The following is an 18,312-nucleotide window of genomic DNA, read 5'->3' on the forward strand; positions in this document are numbered from 1 at the left end:
CTCTCCTTGGCATTAGACAGGTTTCAGGCTTGCAGGTGGTATGTAAGCCCCCTAGTGGCTGGTTCATTGTATTAGTGGTGTACATCCATATGGTGTATTCACATAACCATATGCATAGCAGCTGAATATCACCATCTGTCAGTAAAGTTAAGCAAAACATCCACATTCTGCCCTGGTGCTATCTGAATGGTGCCAAAGTAGTCTGTAAGAATAGCGGTAGAAGCCTCTATGCAAATGCTTATGAATACCCAGCCTTATGATTTTATTGTAATATTGAATTGTTAATATAAGGTGTCATTGCAAATTACCTGAAGCTTGGTGATAAATTGATTACATTAACCTACAACTTAATGTACTTTAAATGTTTAAAGTGTGTGAAATGAATTTTTAAAAGCCCAAAAATTGGGGAAGAAGCCAAATAAACTGAAAATGTTTTCAGTTTGCACGTTATAAACTCACGTTATAAACTGCCCAAACCTGGTCCAGGAGGCATCTCAGCCAGTCAGGTTTTTAGGATATCCACAATTAATATTCATAATGTTGTCTAAGGTATCATTCAATAAATAGTTGCACTAAATTCATACAATATACTCAACAACTATTGCATTTATATTTATCTTTATTACATCAATTAATCTCATAAACCTAACAATTATTGTCTAAAATCCCCATATATCTACCATTCATTCATTCATCCATTCACTCTAATTCACATTTATAAAACTAATATCAAAATATCAAACTCTATAACATTAGAACACCCGGAATAATAGAATCACTTATAATCTTGTAACAAAATGTTTTGCTTTCAATAGCAATACTGGTGTGAAACTTGTAAATTACACTGACATTCAAAGCACTTATTCTTCATTACGATCTTCTCTTGATCTATTGATAACCTGCTGTGAACTCTGTTACCATGTGAAAATTAGTCCATTGATTAAATCAATTGTCCACCACAGCAGGTTAAAACAAAAAGTTACATTCCATCGTAAACCACAACTGATTTACTATGTGCTGTAGTATTGAATGACAGTAGTTCCATTCACCGTGACTCCACTCTTCACGGGACTAATGTGAATCTTTTCCTTGACTTTCAAACTGCTTCACTGCAGCTGTCCTCTCATTTGTTTACTGAAACACTTGTACACGGACCCTACACGATCGTGTTTCGCAAATTATGCGTCTTCAGGGGTCAGTAATCTATGTAAACAACAATAATAGCATACATTTGTGTTTCACAAACAATATTACAATCCTTTTAAAAACCAGTATTATAAACTCTTACCGGCTCTACAGGTGGCCAAGCATTCAACAATCCTGGATGTGCCGGTGGTAACGCCTCAAAAGACGCCCACACATGCGCATACCAAGGCTTCACGGAGACTGAGTTTAAATACCCTCTCACAAATTTAACAATCCTGGATGTGTCGGTAGCAACGCCTCAAAAGACGCTCACACATGCGCATACCAAGGCTTCAAAGGGACTGACTTTAAATACCCTCTCACAAGTTTAACCACTCTACTTCTTTATTTAACCCGTAGGGGCTTACAGTGTTCCAAAGGTAAATTAGCCTTTGTTCTTTTCGCAATAGCATGCGAGGCACATTACCTCCTCTTTCAAAACTAATTTGACTCAAAACTACAAAGCGAAGATCCTGAACTTCATGTTTGACATCCACCCAATGTGAAACCAATGGAGCTTCCATTCGTTTAGTACGGAGATTACTGAGGTGCTGTGCTATCCTAACTTTGATCTTTTTAGTAGTCAATCCAATGTACCATAGTTCACAGGGACATTTTATGCCATACACACAATTTGTAGTATTGCAGTCAGTGTGAGCCTGCAAACGATATATTTCACTACCTCCACTACATGCAAATTTCTCTCATGAATATTCATTGTGGATATCCTGAAAACCTGACTGGCTGGGGTGCATCCAGGACCAGGGTTGGGAACCACTGCCCTAGATCCTTTTTCCTGATTCACACAAAAACTGCTTGAATATCTTCTCCATTTGAGTCAGGTCTTAACTCCATTAGCATCCACTTTTCTGCAGTTGGCACTTACCATCACAGAATAGAAGATAAACTCATCTCTGCACAGCCCTTAGTTGTTCAATTCATGCAAGGCTTCCGTCTATTGAACCCTCCTATTAAAGCCCTTATAGTATAACAGGACCTTGACCACTGGATGCCTGTCACCTGCAGTATCTGACCTGGAAAGTTGTTTTTTTTTTATGGCTGTCAGTGAGCTCTAGGCCTTAATAACAGATCCATATTACGCAAAAGTTTTCAACTTTTCACGCCTTGTTCACGCACACACATTCATAGTTCCTTCATAAGGTATTTTTACCCTTTTACCTGTCTGTTCTACCAACACTTTTTTTCAAAAACTTCATGCCTATGAGGGTAAAAGTGCACTTCTCACTTTGGACTGCAAGATAGCCTTGGCCTTCTCTGTGGAGCGGACTAAAACCAGTCCCAGCTTTTTGTTTTGCTTGATCCTATCAAGATGGGAGCTACTATTGGGAAACACAACTTGGCTGGTAGACTGCATTTCCTTTACTTATACCCAGGCTGCATAACTAACCCACTTGGTAGCCTCCATTGAGGATATTACAATGTAATCTTTAGTCCACACATTCACATATTATTACTGTTTGGAACAGGACTCACGACACAATCAGTTTGGTCAGTTTTTCAGAATCTATTTGGTGTCTAGAATCCAACTGTAGCTTCCAGGCCCATTTCTTTCCGTTCTGAGCTGCCTTTAAAGAACTGAAGGAATGTAATTATAAGTTATAGCCCTTCCCTATTTTTGTTCAAGATAGTTAGGTATTTCCATGAATAAGAATATAGCAGCCTGTTTGTCCTTGGAGAAAAGTTACCAGTAATAGGTGTTCTGAGGACAGCAAGATACATATTCTTACATACTCACCCACCTCTCCTTGGAGCTTAATTCTATAAGCTATATATATTAGACTGACCAGGTCCTGTGCAATAGTGGCAAGCTAGAAGATACACACATACAAAATTAACACTTCCAAAAGCTTCTAGAAAATAAGCTGGGGAGCTTTATCATGCAGGCTCCATTGGATGACATCGCTCATCAATAAGAATATGCAATTTGCTATCCTCCAGAGAATATCTGTTATAGGTGAGTAACTTTTTCTTTCATTTCCTTTGAGCCTATCACCCTTCAACTTCATATGATGATGATGATGATGACCCCTTGCCCTAACACTTTAGTTCTATGGAAAATATTGCCATTGGTATGGAATTGAAATTTGCTCAATACTTAAAGTATTTGTATCACATCTCCCCTTTCCCTTGTTTCTTCTAGAGAATACATCTTTGGTTCCTTAATTGTGTACATACTGCTTATAGTGCAGGGCCCACAACATTTTGGTGGTCTTCCTTTGAACTGCCTCTAACTTACCTTGTTAAAACAAGATGCAGATGTGGTTGCTGTTGCAATGTGCTATGAATCGTGAAAATTTAAAATGAGTGCCTATAGCCAAAAAAGTTAAGGTGTCTTTCATCAAACCAAAAAGGTTTTCTATTTTCTTTCATTTGAATTTGTCTGATCTTTTAGACCCCCCTTTTTTGTTCTCTGTATAGTTCAGATCTTAAGGTACAAAGGGGCTCATTTCAAAACAGGGGAAAACATCCAAAAAGCAGCTGATGGCTTTTTTTCCCCCTAAAATGTCCAAATCACTATTTTTGAAACCTATCTTTAAAACTAGTTTTCTATGCAGTTCATCTGCAGTGCATCCAAATCACAAGAGGGTATGTTGGGAGCAGGATTTGTGCATTCCCAAAAACTTGGATATGTTTATGCTATACTGGAACAAATCAAAAACATCCAGGGCTAAAAGACATTTTGGTCTAGAGCTATTTCAGTCATGACCAAGTCACAAAAAGGTGCCCTAAATGTCCACAGCAGAGATTAAGGCATGACCCGTCCACCAGTACTGACCCCCCTCCCACACCCCAAAGATGTGAAAGAAACAGTACATGCCAGCCTTTATGATGGCTTCAGATGTTATGGCCAGGCCTATTACAGCAGCAAGTGGATCTCTGGAGTAGCCTAGTGGTCTGTGCAGTACACTGTAGAGAAAGGGACCCAGGCCCATATCCCACTCTTACTCTTGTGGAAACTGTAAGACCTAAAAAAAACCAAACAAACCACTAAAAAAGTATTGTACCCACATACCGGTGACACCTGCAGCCTTAAGGGCTATTGTAGTGGTGTATAGTGGGTTTTGGAGAGCTCCCTATAAATAATAAAAGTAACAGTGAGATATATACCTGGGACCTTTTATGTGAAGTCTACTGCAGTGCCCCCTAGGAAACCCCACTACTCTGCTGAGATGTCTTTTTGTTTGGTTTTTAATAATGTCACAAAAGAAAAACGCACTGAGCACAAAACGTCTAGGAAATGGATGTTTTTCTGGTTTGAAAATTGCTTCCATTTTTGGACATTTTCAGCAAAATGTCCAAAATCAGATTTAGATGTCATATCGAAAATGGCCCTCCACATTTATTACTATATATGCATAGTGTATCTGCACATTTTTCAACCTCTGTTCTTATTTTTACTGTTTAGCCAACAGGAACCTCTATTCCCTAAAGTAGAGAGAGAGCACTATAATTTGAAATCTGTGAGAAACACTCGTGGTCAAATTTAAACTGTATCTTTAAAAATGATTAAAGTGTTTTCTTACTACTTCTGCAAAATGTGGGAACGGAAGAATATGCTACATTAGAAGGGTAGCAAATCAGTTTGGTTTTTAATCTTGACCAGCATAAAACAAGTAGAAGCTACACCTACATTAGACTGTGGGCTTTTGATATTATATATATATATATATATATATATATATATATATAAAGCAAGTTTTGAAGATGGTATTATTCAGTTAAACTAACCTGGAACATTTTGTTTATTGGTGAGGTCACCAATAGCAGAAAAATTCTAACTTACCTTAGAAATAAGGGTTTTTTTTTCATATATTTGAAATGGTATTTTACAGCAATTGCAGAGATGGGTGGTAGTTTTTCATTTGCTAGTCACTGGTTTCGCTTGACTGCTTGCATCACCCGCAGCACACCAGTAACAGTTTAACACTTAAAATGCATTTGAATGACACTTCCCTCATAACTTTGGTTTGATTCCTAATCTTTGCAAGATCACAGATACTGGTAAATCTGGTATGGGAATAGTTAGTTCAATGGGATGCTTCTTTTACAAACTCCTCAGATGACCTTTAAACTTAGGACATGTGTACTCTCAAAATCCAAAGCTTGATTATCTCGGTCCATTTGTTGCATTACTAGAGACCTAATGCATGGTCTCTCAGAGCTGCTAAAGATATGTTTTGGGGTTTTTTTTTCTGGGGGGGGGGGGGGGGGGGGGGGGGGGGGGGGTTGTCATTGTTTTCCTCCTAGCTACTGTTTTGTATTTCAGGATGTGTCACCAACTCTTCCATATTCTACTCTGTACTTAAGCCTTCTATTTGTGAACGATTGGGAAGCTATGGAAATGGCCTCTGGTATTGCTTTTTTTTTTTTTTTTTTTTAATTTACAAACAACGCCTTTTAGTCTTCTGAGACTGTACCTGAGCTCAGTTTAGAATAGCTTTCCTCAGAATGTGAAGGTACCGCTGTATGCCGCCTTTATTTGAAGATTTTTTTCCCTGTTCCTTCACAGATTATTGGAAAAGACCTGCGAGTTAATAGGTTAATTACATGCTGCTTCCATATATTCTGTTTTTGTTTTGAGTGCTTTAATCCAAAGGCACTAGATAATCTAATAATGTTTTTAGTCATATGAAATACCATGAAAGTTTTCAGCTATAGGTATGAAGAAATGGTCAGTCAGAGCAACGAGAGTATAATTTGTTGGTTGCCTAACCTTATATCTGTTCAAGTTTTAGTTTTCTCATCCAAGTCTGTTCCTTATTCTTCCATATATTGTATTGTGATACAAAGCTGAAATCTAGAATTGGAATATTGGACTGCTTATCTGCCTGCTACAGAAATGCCTCATGTAGTGTGGCAAGAGGAAAATGTTCTTTATAGAAGTATTTATGTGGTATAAAAATAAGGGGCACATTGAATGCAAATTGTAATTGTTAGCGTTGGATACTGTTTTTCCTGTGCTGTAAATTACATAGGAATAACTTTCAAATAGCCTATATAGATGCAAAGTCTTCTACCACACATACCTAGGTGGCTTTGCTTTGAAATTTTGCTGCAGGGAAGTTCATTTTGAAAATAAGGTACATGCAGTAAAAGCATCTACGTTCTCTGGGCCTGCTATTCAGTTTATCGGTGATGGGGGTGGGGCATGTGTTTTTGGGATTCTTTTGTATATCCCTCTACATGTAATTTTAGCTGGGCATAAGAAGGTTGTTTTCAGACAGATCTATTTACTTGAGTAAATTGGCTTTGAAATGCATTACCTGTAATGGTGAAGAAAGCAAAACAAATGTTGCCATCACTTTTAACTGTTTTCTTGTGATGTGTGTTCAGCTTTCTAGTTGACCGCTAGCTTTGCCTCCATTGTGTTGAGTAAAAAGCAGCAGACTTTTGTCAGGCCAGCACACATTCCTTTGTCCCTTTTGACTGTGTGAAAGACAGTTTTGGAAACTTTTCTAGTTGGCTGCTCTTTCTGTATTAACACTATTCCAAACTGAGTTTAGGAGGAAAACTTTCTCTAATGGTGGTAGGCGTTCTGAAAATGAGCAAGGCATATAAATGAACAATGGTTACAAAAAAAAGGTTTGTCATGGTAACCAGCACAAATGTAAAGAACAGTCTTGCTAATTTAACATGCAGTCCCTACCTTCTGAGTATGTGCTCTTGTGGAAAAAGTAAAATGCTGCAGTATTTGTACAGATGTTTTCTTTTGTAGGGCTGTAGTCAAAGGTAGTATTCAGCATATAAGAATGAAATACTGTAATTTGAATCAGTAAGTTTATGAGAAAGACCATCTGTGTGCATTCTGAGCTAAGCCCATATACATGGCTTCCTTATACCTTGGCAAAATAACTCTGGAAATAGGTGTCTACAGTGGAAATTGTACTAAGGCACCTCTTCCAGCCTCAATTAAGCTGCTGCAAGGAAAATGTAAACTATGTAAGAGCCTCTCAACTAGTTCAAATTTTCAGAGTAACCATGTGCAAATTTACCTAGTCTTAAAGCAGACATATGCAGCTGTAGCCCATTAATATTCATAGTAGGTCATTTAAAAAACCCAGACCTGAGGTATTAGTTTTGCCATGATTGTATTAAAAGGTTAGGGAATCTTTTTAAAATATATATATATGAAAAAAAAAAAAAGCAGCACTGTTTTTCATGCACTGGAAGAAGCATGTGCTATGCCAGAACATGATATAATGCTATGCTAGTGCTAGGGCTATGCATGTGTGAGCAGGCATTTAGTTCATCTGGGTACCTAAAAATTTACCCCCCCCAACCCTTTTACAAAGCTGCTCTAGCAGCTGCCAGTGCGGTAATGCTGACACGGCCCTTTCAAAGTGAAGGGGCTGTGTCGGAGTTACTGTGCAGCTCTATAAAAAGTGTGTTTGTGTGTGTGTGTGGGGGGGGGGGGGGGGTAATGTGTGTCTGCACATACATCCATGAATAAACGTGTATACAGTAGTGTGTGTACACAATGTATGCTTTAAAAAAAAAAAAGTACATAATTGAAAAACAAATGATAAAAAGCAGAAAAATCAGGGAAAATTGTTTTTAATGAGCCTGCTTTGAATAGAAAGATAGATTTAAAAAAATTATATATATATATATATATTTTTTTTTTCTCCTTTCAGTTCAGTGCAGGCTCATTCTTTCAATTCAGCAATAAAAGTACAGTCTTAATATATATATTAGGGCTGCACTTTAGTTTTTTTTTTTTTAATCACATTTCAGGGTCGCCTGTCTCCTCCAAACATCTTTGTGCAGTCAGACATCTGCCCCCCCCCCCCCACCGTGCAACATCAGCCTTTTGTGTGAATTTCAACACTAGCTTAGATTGTGGTGAATTAATTAATAAAACTGTCAATAAGAGGGGGGGGGGGGGGGGGTATTATGGGATTGTGATTTTGTTTATAGTCTGTAGGGTTCCAGGCTCTTCAGAGTCTGAGTGTTGATTTGGATTTTAGGTGGGGGCGAAGAATTAGGATTCAAGTTGTATAAAATTGTCTTCATGTATTTTTATTCATTTTCTTCAATAAAAGTTGTTTAAAGATAAATATCGTTATCTAGGGTACCTATAAACCACTTACTTGTAAAATGACTGGAAAATCCTTGTAGTTGTTTGGCTGGTACTTGTTGCAGTTGTGAAACAAAAGCAAAAAGCAGGGGGTAGACCAAATCTGTTTCCAAACAGTAGGTTTATTTAAACAAAGGCCTTGATGCAGTCCTGCGTTTTGGTGCCAATAGCGCCTGCCTCAGGAGTCAAACAAATTTTCTCAGCCACCGATAACAGTAAACAAATAGGCTAAAAGATCCCAAGGTACAGCATAAACTATGCTGAGAAACAATCACCAAGCGGCACACGTTTTAATGTTTAGCACATTTCGCTTGCATCAAAGATTTTTTTTTTTGGGGGGGGGGATGTCAGACTGCCAGGTATAGAGCTCTGTTTAGAGTAAAAGAATCAAGCAGCTCTTGGTAGGCTTTGTCAGTGAAAATCAGTATAATTTCTCATAGCTGAAGTAAATTATCTAGATTTTGTTCATTTATTCACAGACAAATGCTACTGCCACTAATATGAAATACCTAAGACTTACTGCTGTTATTTTCTCTCTCAACTGCAGTAGTGCAGTCCTCCCACTTGATTTAAAGATTTACATTTGCTTCCCCACCATTAATGATCCTTTGTGGTGTTCCATGCTTTAAGTCTGAATTATTTTTGCCCCTGCCTCCTCCCAGTGTGAGGCTGTTCAAACTAAGCACCACCCTTTCTGTGAAGAAATACTTGTGCTGCCTCTAGGTCTCCCAGCTTTCATGACATGATTCCTTGTTTTGAGACATCATCTAACTTTTTTACCATACTAATAAACCAAACATTAAAATTATTGCCACTATAGCTTTGTTTCAATACTGGTTGTATGCTGTTCCTCTGACACTTGGTTCTCCATCACTGGACTGGTCCTGGGGCAAGTTATGTGATTCCTTCTTCAATTTGATTGAAATAATTGTATATATGCTCCTGATGAGGAAAATTCCAGCTATTACTGCAAAGTAGCATCCATATATTAGAAACTGAAAAAAAATTGAAGTGAGAATTAGAATGCATGATTAACTGTAGCTATTTTTGCTATATTTAATAATCTGATTTTGTCTTTTCAATGTTACTATAAAAATCACAGGAAATGACATCATCTTACCATTTTCTACTGTACCTGCCTACTTTTCAGAAAAATTGAATGATTTAAAAAGAAAGAGAGGCCTAGTGCCATGAAAGTATTCTCTGTAGTATAGCTTTACTACTGGTAATTGCTCAAAAGAAGTAACAGAAGGGCTGATGCAGAAAGCATTACTGTGGGTTTAATGTGGTTAAACCCTTAGATTTTCCTGGCCGAGCAATGCAAGAACGGTTTCAGTACAGCTGTTACCTCATACATAAAACCTTACTGTAACCTGCATTAAAATGCAGGGTAACCAAGACTGCAAAAAAAACCCAAAAACTTGCATATTTAGCATGAGAACCTTTTCGCTAGGTTCGGGGCAGTGTACAATGATTGGTTGAGAGGAATGGGTGGCTAATGCAACCCCCCCTCTCTCAATCCAACCTGCCTACCCTACCCCAGCTTACTTTCTTGCACTGGCCTTTTGACCCTCCCCAAACTGCCCCAACCAGATCTATTAAAACATAGTAGAGTGGGTAGTAGAGTGGGCACCTCACCCCTCCAATAGCAACACAAAAATCCCTGGCATGCTAATAGACCCCTTCCTTCCCCTGCCTGTCTTTTTTTTTTTTTTTTTTTTTTTTAATTATAAGGTCCTTCTTGGTATCCAGAAGAGGTGTTCTGAGAGGACTTCCAGAGTACAGACCTGAATGGGAATAGGGATTTTGTTAATCCTGTGGGTATGGAAGACGTTGCCATAGGATTCCTGCAGGACTGAAGTCAAAAGCTCTGGTGACTCCAGAATGAGGCTTGGAATGCACTGAAAGAGGCAGTTGCCAGAATGAGGCTTGAAAAGTATGGTGAGAGGCAGCTGAAGCGCCAGAATGAGGCTTGGAATGCCCAGAGGTCACTCATTGGTTGAATAGTGAATACTATCCAGAAAACCACAGGAGGCTGTTGGGGTTGGAAGGAAACAGAGAGCTGTGAGCAAGTAAATAGTGTCAACTCCTGCAGGGATGGAATTGATTTTAGTAGGTATGGATGAGTGTGGATTAGACTCCATTGGAGATGGGTGAAATTTCTGGCCTTATGCAACTTTCTATTCCAGAGCAAGAAATAACTTCACTGACAAATTCTTTGCTAGGAAATAAACTTAGGGAAAGGTAGACTTAAGAAGTTAAATAGGTAGTGTCTATTTTTATGTTACTCTTCTTACTTAGCAAAGGCAGTTTAAGGAGTTTGTTTAGCATTTAAAATCTCTATTACAGTTTCAAAGGCTAGCAGTTAAAGGACTGTTCTAGAGTTTACAAGGTAGAGCAGAGCCAAATAGTCACAGAAAAACCTCAGTTTAGAGTTTAATTCCCACCCACCCCTGGCCTGATCTTTGCTTTATAGGCCCTAAACCAATTAGAAGACTAGAAAGATAATAAGGAATCTCTATCAGCCAGTATTTAGTTCTTAGAAATAGTCTATGTAGGTGCATACAGAGGAACCAACAAATAATAATTTTAAAACCCCCTAAATATTAGCATAGACTACAATATAACTAATTGTAGGTGACTTCAGTCTGCACACTCCTGCTCCCTTAGCAACTAATTAAGGAATTATCAATAAGATGCAGACAGCAGTCCAGCAGCGAGATGGGGCTATATAGTCTTTTTGCACTGAGTGTCATATGTTTGATTATCTCCCAGATAGCAGAATTAGAAAAGGTTCAAAGAAGAGCGAACAAAATGATAAAGGGGATGGAACAACTCTCATATGAGGAAAGGCTAAAGAGGTTAAGGCTCTTCAGCTGGGAAAAGAGATGGATGAGGGGAGATATGATTGAGGTCTACAAAATCCTGAGTGGTATAGAACGAGTAGAAGTAAATCAATTTTTTTACTCGTTCCAAAAGTACAAAGACTAGGGGACACTCAAGGAAGTTACATGGAAATACATTTAAAACAAATAGGAGGAAATATTTTTTCACCCAATGAATAATTAAGCTCTGGAACTCTTATGTTGGAGGGGCAGGAAGTGATCCTGTAGCTAGGACCTGCCCCCCAGGCAATGCAATATCCTATTGCACAAAGGATGCGTCTCCAGGGGCTTCTGCCCAGGTGGGAAGGGGGTTAGGACGGCCGTATTAGTTGGACATTCAGCCATTAAGCTTGTAGATAGCTGGGTGGCTGGTGGACATGAGGATCGCTGGGTTACTTGACTGCCTTGTGTGATGGTGGCATACCTCTTGCTTCATCTAGATAAGATTTTAGGCAGTGCTGGGGAGGAGCCGGCTGACTTGGTACAAGTGGGTGCCAATGACATAGGAAAATGTAGGAATGAGGTTCTAGAAATCAAATTTAATCTCTTAGGTAAAAAGCTAAAATCCAGAACATCTAGAGTAGCATTTTAAGAAGTGCTCCCCATTCCACAGGCAGGACCCAAGAAGCAGGCAGAGCTCGAAGTCTCAATGTGTGGATGAGATGATAATGTAGTGAGGAGGGATTTAGATTTGTTACGAAGCAGGCAACATTCTGGGGAAGGGGAAACCTATTCCAAAAGGATGGATTCACCATAACTGGAATGGTACAAGGCTGCTGTCACTAACATTTAAAAAGGAGATAGAGAAGCATTTAAATTAGAATGGGAGGGAAAGGTCACAGTCATGTAAGAGTGCATGGTTCAGAGTGAGGTATCCTTGAAGGATACTATTATAAATCCCAATACAGAGGTTTCAACAAAAGTGAAAGAAAAGCAGGCTGTTTAAGGATAGAACAGAGTAAAGGTTGCAAATTATCCCTGTCAACTTCTAAGCAACTTGTAGATGCAAGGAAAAAAACCACACACTTTGAAGGGTCTGTATACCAATGATAAAAGCCTAAAAAGTAAGATAAGAGTTAGTGTATAATGAAGTGGTAGATATAATATGGGCTAAACACAACAATCTTTGCCTGAACCCAAGTAAATCCGAGCTTCTTTGGGTCCCTAACACAAGTGGATACATACTTGACATCAAAATCCCTTTTGGGAAGTATGAACTCCCCCTCAAATCACAAGTCAGGAACCTTGGAATACAGTTAGATTCAACACTTACTCTGATTCCCCAAATCCAAGCAACCTTCAAGAGCTGCTTCTACTATTGTGACAGCTACGCAACCTCTCTCCTTACATTGAGAAGGTAAAGCTCAACGCAGAAAAACACAATGTCTTATCCTCTCATCACAATATAACACGAACAAACAAACAAACCACTATTAACACCCCAGACTATACCCTTCCTGTCTCGGATAGCCTGAAACGTCTGACCGAAATCTCACATTAGAAAGCCACACGAAAAATATAACAAAGAAAATGTTCCATGCAATGTGGAAACTCAAAAGGAGTTAAACCTTTCTTCCCAAGGGAAATATTCCGCAACCTGGTACAATCAATGGTGTTAAGCCACTTGGATTATTGTAATGCCATTTACGCCGGATGCAAGGAATAAATCATTAAGAAACTCCAAACTGCCCAAAACACTGCAGCCAGACTCATATTTGGAAAAGCGAAATACGAAAGCACCAAACCCCTAAGAGAAAAACTACACTGGCTCCCACTGAAAGAACGAATTGCATTCAAAATCTGTACCCTGGTTCATAAAATCCTTCATGGTGAGGCCCCGACATATATGTATGACCTCACAGACTTACCAACCAGGAACACAAAAAGATCAGCACGTACATTCCTGAACCTCCACTACCCCAGTTGCAAAGGACTTAAATATAAATCAATATATGCATCTAGTTTCTCCTACATCAGCACACAGCTGTGGAATACACAACCAAAGGCCTTAAAAACAATGCACGACCTAACAGCCTTCCGGAAGTTACTAAAGACTAACCTGTTCAAGAAGACATACCATAATGAGCCATAATTAATGACCTAACATCAAAACTCTATCAGAACCAGATAAAATTGAATTCTTTACACTTGGCTGCTTCAATGAACTTATCACCAATGAACATTAACGCATTACCCCCTTATCTCTTATGCCTGAAATAAACTGTTTATCAACTTACTTTATAATTTACTGTAACATTTATGAACTTTAATGTAATACTACTTTGTATTTCTCATTCCGGAAATGGCGATCGCCATTACGGCATAATGTAAGCCAAATTGAGCCTGCAAAAAGGTGGGAAAATGTGGGATACAAATGCAACAAATAAATAAATCTTATCCCAGTTGTGCATGCTACGGTAACATCAAGACTGGATTACTGCAATGCACTGTACAATGGTCTGACTACAAAGGGCCTGGGTGTTTTGAGGGAGGAGGCAATATTCTTGGAGATTATTTTGGGATTGTAGCCTTTATGTTTGAAGGATGCAGTCAGGATTTCAAGGTGTCTGTCTCTGTCCCCTGGGTCAGAGCAGATATGGTGGTATCTTGTGGCTTGGCTGTAAATAATGGATCTTTTTGTAAAATCTACTACAGTACAAAGAAAAAAAAGCCACAGACAGAATCTCCCTTATAGTGACATACAACCCAGAACTGGAAAAATTAAGAAGAATCATAAAAGATCTACAGCCTCTACTCCAAGAGGATGAATTACTGAAAGGGATATTCCCATCCCCACCAGTACTAGCTTTCAGACAGCCACCTAACTTAAAACACAAGCTAATTAGAAGTAAGCTCCCAACACAGACTCAAAAAGAAGAGAATGGCACACATCCTTGCAATATATCCAGCTGCAAACTATGCCAAAACATCTCACAGGACTCCACAGTCATTCACAAAGGAAAAATATTCAACATAAGGGAACCCTTCACATGCTCATCTTCCAATGTGGTATACATCATGCAGTGTAAAAAATGTGACCAAGGATGTTATATTGGAGAAACAAGCCAGATGCTAAAAACAAGATTTAACCTACACAGACATCACATGAAAAAGGCCACTGCCAGCCAGGATGCCACGAGGTGGGACAACACTTTACAAAAACAGAACACTGTACTAGTGATTTTATGGTCAGAATCCTGAAAGGTAACTTTAAAACAATACAGGAACGTAAGACCTTTGAAGTCAGAATGATTAAATATTTTGACACCCACCAGACAGGACTTAACAGAGATCTGGGCTTTCTAGCCCATTATAAGCCATATTGTAACTTGCACTGCTTTGTTTGACACTCTCCTGTCTCCATGCATATCCCCCCTGTCTCACCCATCCACCTCCACCCCACCCTGTTAGATTGTCACTGAAATGCTTTGATGTCTCACTTACATATACTGTCATCTACCAAGATTTGCTTATTTCCGATCTGACGAAGAAGGGCAACCTTCGAAAGCTAATCAAGAAATGTCCAATAAAAAGGTATCATCTTATTTTCTTTTTCATGTTTTATTTTATTTCTATTGATTACCTTTAAAAGTGGACTAACACGGCTACCACACCTCTCTACTCTCATATGATGAAAGGCTTAAGAGGTTAGGGCTCTTCAGCTTGGAAAAGAGATGGCAAAGGGGGAATATGATAGAGGTCCACAAAATACTGAGTGGTGTAGAATGAGTAAACATAAATTGATTTTTTACTCTTAGGGCACTGTTTACTAAGCTGCACTGTAGGCGCGCACACTTTTTAGTGTGCGCTAAGGATGAGACACCCATTATATTCCTAGGGGTGTCTCTATCGTTAGCACACGCTAAAAGGTATGTGTGCCTACAATGCAGCTTAGTAAACAGGGCCCTAATGATAGAGACACCCATTGGATATACTGGGTGTCATTAGCGCATGCTAAGAAGTGCACACCTACAGCGCAGCTTAGTAAACAGGGCTTCTTCTCTTTCAAAAACTGCAATGACTAGAGGACACTCAAGGAAGTTACATAGTACTACTTTTAAAACAAACAGGAGAAAATCTTTTTTCACTCCATGAATAGTTATGCTCTGGAACTCATTGCCAGAGGATGTGGTATCAGCGGTTAGTGTATCGGAGTTTAAAAAAGGTTTGGACATGGTCCTGGAGGAAAGGTCCATAGTTTGCTGTTGAGAGACATGAGGCAAGCCCCTGTTTGTCCCTGGGATCAGTAGAATGAATCATGCCACTATTTGGGATGCTGTCAGACACTTGTGACTTGAATTGGCCACTGTTGGAAGCAGGATATTGTGCTAGATGGACCATTGGTCTGATCCAGTATGGCTATTATGTTCTTGAGTGGTTAGGCATCCCTAACCAATCCCCCCCAGGCAGGAGTGCCATCTTATGGAATTGTGATGCCCTGCCTTTCATGGTGCATCCTGGAATCTACTGGGTGGAGCCAGTTTACCATATGAGGGAATTTGCATGCTCATTCTATATAGCATGCCAGTTGAATTTTTTCACAGTAATTTCATGATAAAACTGGTGCACTCAGCCAGCTCTACTGCAACCCTTTTGTAACCCGGGTCTTACGCTCCAAACTGGCTCAACTCAGTCTGACCCGGATCACAGGGGAAAAAAAACCTTAATTTAATTCGCAATGCTCTATTCTTTCTCCACTCAGCTCACAATTCATGCAGTAACAAATTCCACCATTGAGCTTGGGGAGTGGGTCAATGTTCTGGAATAGAGATCCAGGGATTTGGGAGTACCAGAAAGAATGTTTGGGTTGTTGCTTCTCTCAGTTTGGGAGCACCTGCTTTCACTTTCTTACCAATAACCACACTGTATGCTGGTCATTTTACCAAATGCAAAACCAATTTTACTGGAACTTCTGTAGCCAACAATGAAACACTTCTACTCTTCATATACACCGTTCTGTTCAAGACACTTCTGGGTAATCTTGATCCCTTCAGTTCTCCCACTCAGGTTAGTTCACAACTGTATATAGTTATCCAAGGCTCGTTCCACTTGTCCTGTTATCGACCTGAATTGTTGCAGGTACAGACTCTTTAGGCTGTCCTCCGAGTAGTGTACCTCTCAGGGCTACATTCTGGCACAGATGATGTCACTGTGTACATACTTTTCAATAACAGCATCACAGAGATACTGGATAAGGCCATAAAAGGACTCGACCTCATGGAAAATTGGGCCACGACTGTCAACTTAAACTAAACCGAGGCAAAACCAAACTCCTGGTTTTATCCAGCCAGCACAATCCCACTACTTACCAAAACCTCATAATAGATCAACAATCTTACACAATCGAAACACAAATAAAAATACTAGCAAATCATTCTCGACAAACATCTGACCCTTGGAAGAATCAGAGATTATTTCCCCAGTCATTCCGTCTTATAGTACAAATGCTGATATTGTCCTTACTAGACTACTGTAATACAGCATATGTAGGCTGCAAAGAACACCTACTATGATCGTTGCAAACCATCCAAAACCCAGCAGCGCGATTGATGTTCAAAAAGTCAAATTATGATAGAGCAAATGCTACACTGGCTCCCAATCAAGGCCAGACTATTTTTCAAAACCAGCACAATCATCTTCAAAATACTGTTTGGCATGTCACCGGACTACATGTTAGACATGATCAAACTATCACCAAGAAATTCAAACCTAGGAACCAGAGGTTCCCTACTACTTCACCTGCCCAACTGCAAAAACGTATTATATGAGTCCACCTACATGGCGGGATTTAGCTACTTGGGCTCAAAATGGTGGAACTGAATTCCCATAGTCATAAGAAGCATCACAAACTACCTCCAGTTCAGAAAGGACCTAAAGACCTACCTCTTCAGGAAATTCTATGAGTAAAATATGCACTAATCATTCTGGAACAACAATACACAATCTCTAACTGTAATGTTATCTTTGCATTTAGAAATGAACTATGACATATCTTCTCAAGAAACCCAATGAACTATTCCATATGTTCTAATAGTAATCTTGCCAACCACTGTAAAACACAGCATCATACAACCTTGTAAATATAATTGAATCAATGTAATCTCCAACAATTGTTAAATGTAAGCCACATTGAACCAAAACTAATTTTTGGATAATTGTGGGATACAAGCATGACTAAATAAATACATAAAGAGCATATTGTAGTGCTGGGAAATGTGTTTTTTCTTTTTTTTAGGTATTCTGGATTTAAGATACTCTAAAGGTTTCATGCTGAACAGAGAATTTATAACTGGAACAATACTTAACAGCCCCATTTAAATTTCAATGAAACTTTAACAATGAAAAGTGTTTCCCTGAACAGTACTTTAATACACAGCTAGCATGCAGAGATAAGTAGGAATGGTGGGGGCGGGGATTCATGTTCCATAATAACATTGTGTATACCTGAGGGGAAGATGGAAAGGAACCTGCTGGTGTATGAGAAGTCGAAGAGGGAGTTGAGGTGATTAGAACAGGCTAAAGAAATGAAGGGAGTGTGATAGGGATAGTATATAGCCCCATCTGTAACCTGTTTTTAGAATCCTACCCATGTTATGATGTGTGAAATTCAGTCATTTCTTTTCTCTATGTGACCAATAGGACGATTGTGTGTCCTATTCTTGCTTAAAAATGACAAGATTCCAGTACAGAACTAGGCCACTCCTATGGAAGCTGACCTGCATATGTTATAAAAGATGTGTTGTAATTTTCATCAGATGAAGCAGTTTGACAGCTGCCACTATTTTAATGCTTTGTGATGTACTTTGAAAAGCAGAGCAGCAATAATTACGCTTTCACCTACTGAGCTAAACACTGAATGACTGCTTGTCCTCATTTTTAGATTTTGCATATACATTGTTTCCTCCCCAAAAACTGTACAAAGCTTGTTTTCTGCATAACTCTGTTAAAATGATCAATTTCAATAACATTTGGGATATATAACATCCTAAATATATTTGCAATAAGCCTACAGCAAATATTCAAAATGCTCCCTGCTGGCACGCACACATGTTTGGAGTCAGTTTTCTCCAATGATCAACCACAGCTGCTTGAGGTTATTAATGTCATGAATCAACCTTTCATTAATATGTTGCTGCATAAGAC

General features: G+C 39.0%; 1 protein-coding gene and 1 long non-coding RNA gene across 10 annotated transcripts in view; one reads left to right on the forward strand and one right to left on the reverse strand.

Moving 5' to 3' along the window:
- The first annotated feature begins 655 nt into the window (after positions 1 to 655).
- LOC115479124 lies at positions 656 to 17,643 on the forward strand. The gene is made up of 3 exons (XR_003943615.1): positions 656 to 1,207; positions 11,859 to 11,862; positions 17,633 to 17,643. It is a non-coding gene; the product is annotated as an uncharacterized LOC115479124 (long non-coding RNA).
- Positions 7,841 to 18,312, reverse strand: part of SLC19A3 (solute carrier family 19 member 3) — a 68,981-nt gene continuing 58,509 nt past the window's right edge. For all 9 annotated transcript variants that reach the window (XM_030216881.1, XM_030216879.1, XM_030216880.1 and 6 more), the window contains one exon: positions 7,841 to 9,279. In XM_030216881.1, coding sequence (XP_030072741.1) covers positions 9,112 to 9,279 — 168 coding nt within the window. In that variant the 3' untranslated portion in view covers positions 7,841 to 9,111. The remainder of the gene's footprint in view (positions 9,280 to 18,312) is intronic.

This window comes from Microcaecilia unicolor, chromosome 10 (genome assembly GCF_901765095.1).
Source record: "Microcaecilia unicolor chromosome 10, aMicUni1.1, whole genome shotgun sequence".
Taxonomy (NCBI): domain Eukaryota; kingdom Metazoa; phylum Chordata; class Amphibia; order Gymnophiona; family Siphonopidae; genus Microcaecilia; species Microcaecilia unicolor.